At 60.8% G+C, this 2,767-nt stretch overlaps 1 protein-coding gene across 1 annotated transcript in view; it reads right to left on the bottom strand.

Annotated features, from left to right (window-relative positions):
• Window positions 1–2,210, bottom strand: part of HCN2 (hyperpolarization activated cyclic nucleotide gated potassium and sodium channel 2) — a 5,063-nt gene extending 2,853 nt beyond the window's left edge. The window contains exons 1-3 of the mRNA XM_005428567.2: window positions 1,790–2,210; window positions 981–1,142; window positions 152–370 (exon numbers count right to left, since the gene is read on the bottom strand). Coding sequence (XP_005428624.2) covers window positions 152–370; window positions 981–1,142; window positions 1,790–2,194 — 786 coding nt within the window. The 5' untranslated portion in view covers window positions 2,195–2,210. The remainder of the gene's footprint in view (window positions 1–151; window positions 371–980; window positions 1,143–1,789) is intronic.
• Window positions 2,211–2,767: the final 557 nt, after the last annotated feature.

The following is a 2,767-nucleotide window of genomic DNA, read 5'->3' as shown; positions in this document are numbered from 1 at the left end:
ATAAAATAAAAAATCAAGCCTTCTGAAACATGGAGTCAGACCCTCATCTCTTCCCTCATCCTAAGACCCCTGTGAACACGGTGACAGGAACCCTCACCCCACATGGCTCCAAGAGGGGACAAAGCTGTGGCCCCATCCAGCGCAGCCCTACCTTCTCCTGGTACTGGCGCCGGGAGGAGTCCAGCGACTGGATGAGGGCGGTGGCGTGGCCGATGAACATGGCGTAGCAGGTGGCCCCCACGATCATGCTCAGCATGGTCAGCCAGATGTCTGTCATGCTCTCGGGTGCCTGCTTCCCGTAGCCGATGCACAGCATGTGGCTCATGGACTTGAAGAGGGCGAAGGAGTACAGCTCACTCCAGGAGTCGTTCTGCAGTGACAGGGACAATGTCAGCCATGCACGGGTGTGTGTGTGAGCATTGCTCAAAGGCCCTGGCTCCATCAACAGTCCCAGTTCTCTCCCAGCAAGAGGAATATGTTGAAAAGCAAAGTTTTCAAACTTTCCAAACTCCCCCAGCGAAGTAGGCAGGGAAGGAATAGGGTGAGACAGGCAGGGGAGGAAGAGGAGGAAGCCAGGCGGAACAAAGCAGAGATGGAAATTTGATGAAACAGGATGAGACAGACAGGGGAAAAGGGCCATTTGCAGGAGGCTGCAGGGCTGAGAGGCAGCAATTAGAAACAGGAGCCATTATTTATTAATAGCAGCTTTGTGGCTAATGAGCAGGAGAAGGCAGCAGGGGATGGGGCCAAGAGCCCCATGTCAGCATATTCCTCCCACCCTGATCAATGCCCTGCTCCAGGTCCTGTGAGACCTCACCAGGGTGACACCAGCATCTGGGGCTGGGTGCTCTGTGCTCCTCTGCCCTGGCCTACGGGGAATGGCGTCTCCTGGGGCTGGAGGATGGAGGATGGATGACCTGGGGATGGGTGGGAGCCCCAGGGAGCAGGCAGGAGCACGGGGTGGGGCAGATGGAACTCACCACCATCCCATTGATGGAAACCCAGCAGTTCTGGGGGAAATCCTGCAGCATGGGCACCAGGAACTGGAGGCAGCCATCCCAGTGGCAGAGCAGCAGCATCATCCCGATGAGGTTGATGATCCTCATCACGGCGCTGGCCAGGTCGTAGGTCATGTGGAAGATCTGGGGGTGGGTGGCATGGCAGGAGCTGAGCCTGGGGACTGTCCCCCAGTGCCCAGCCCTGCTCAGGGCACCGACCTGCATGGCCTCAGCTGGAAGAGGCTCCTGTGGCTGGCCTGGCTCTGCACTGAGGTGGCTGTGCCTATTTATAGCCGGCGGGTGCCGCCGCGCTGCCGCCCGGACAGCGCTAATGGCAGCGAGCCTTGACGAGGATCAGGGAGACACAAATACTCTGGGCACTGAGGAGGGAGCAGGGCAGCTCCCAGGGCATGGCCAGAGCCATGCAGCAAGGCTGAGTGTCCCCTCAAAGCAGGGAGGACCCTCAAAGATGGAAACCCCACAGAGCTGGGGGTCTTGCTGTCCTCCCTGAGCTCCTGGTGGGGTAGGGAGGCAAAGGGGCAGGAGGTGCTGAGCTGGGCAGGGGGAATGAGTCTTACTGCTGGCAGGGCAGGGGATGGTGTGCCAGCATGTGCCAGCCATGCCTCCACCCATGGTGGGTGTTATATCACAGCTCAGGGATGGCCCAAACCCTCCAGGGTGGGTCACAGCCACCCATCAGCCCCACAGGTCCTCTGCACCCTGCCAGCTCGTCAGGGAACCCAGCTCCCACTCTCTCCAGCCATCCAGAGGCTCCCAGAGCAGGCCCTCACCTCCTCCCACTGGTGGATGTAGCGGATGAGGCGCGAGAGGCGCAGCAGCCGCAGCAGGCTCAGGATCTTGGTGAAGCGCACGATGCGCAGGGCACGGGCTGTCTTATAGACGTCCGAGTCTATGCCCTTCTCCACAATGAGGAAAACGTAGTCCACGGGGATGGAGGAGACAAAATCCACCACAAACCAGGTCTTGAGGTACTTCTTCTTGATCTTCTCGGGGTCCAGGATGATTTCGGTGTTGTCCTCAATGACAATCCCTGTCCGGAAGTTCAGCACCAGGTCCATCAGGAAGAAGGTGTCAGAGACCACGTTGAACACGATCCAGGGCGCCGTGGTCTCCTCCTTGAAGAAGGTGATGCCCACGGGAATGATGATCAGGTTGCCCACCATGAAGAGCAGCATCGTGAAGTCCCAGTAAAATCTGGGGAGCGAGAAGATGTTGGGGGATGTCACCAGCGCCCCGAGTCCCCTCCACGCCAAGGGGACCATGCCCTGCCCTAAGGGACCTGCACCACTGGGCTACTGTCACTCTAATGCCACCTCAGCCACAGGAACCCCCCCTCTCCCCAGAGACCACATCCTGCCCCCAGGGTGTTCTGGCAGCCGGCAGAGCCCCTGACTGAGGCAGAGGATGGGACTGAGGGCTTCTGCTGGTCTGATTTGGCCCGTGGCAGCAGGTCCTGGGGGAGGGGACAATGATGGCACCAAGCACCAGAGGGGGACACGCTCCAGCTGAGCTGCCCGTGGGCTTGGGGACCCCCAAACCACCGGGTGGAGTCAGAATCCGAGAGCCCTGGGTGCAGCCCCCTCTCTCTGCACTCCCAAAGTGGGGACCCAAGGACAGGGGAGGACAGGGGACAGCCCCGGGGACAGCCAGGGCCAGGCTGGGTGGCGGATTGGGGGTGCCCGGGTGGGCTCTGCCCGCAGCGCGGGGGCGGTGGAAGGAGCGGCCGCGGCTCCGGTGCGCGGAGCACG

Source organism: Geospiza fortis, unplaced genomic scaffold, assembly GCF_000277835.1.
Source record: "Geospiza fortis unplaced genomic scaffold, GeoFor_1.0 scaffold241, whole genome shotgun sequence".
In the NCBI taxonomy this organism is placed as follows: Eukaryota; Metazoa; Chordata; class Aves; order Passeriformes; family Thraupidae; genus Geospiza; species Geospiza fortis.
This window is presented reverse-complemented; position numbering and strand designations above follow the sequence as displayed.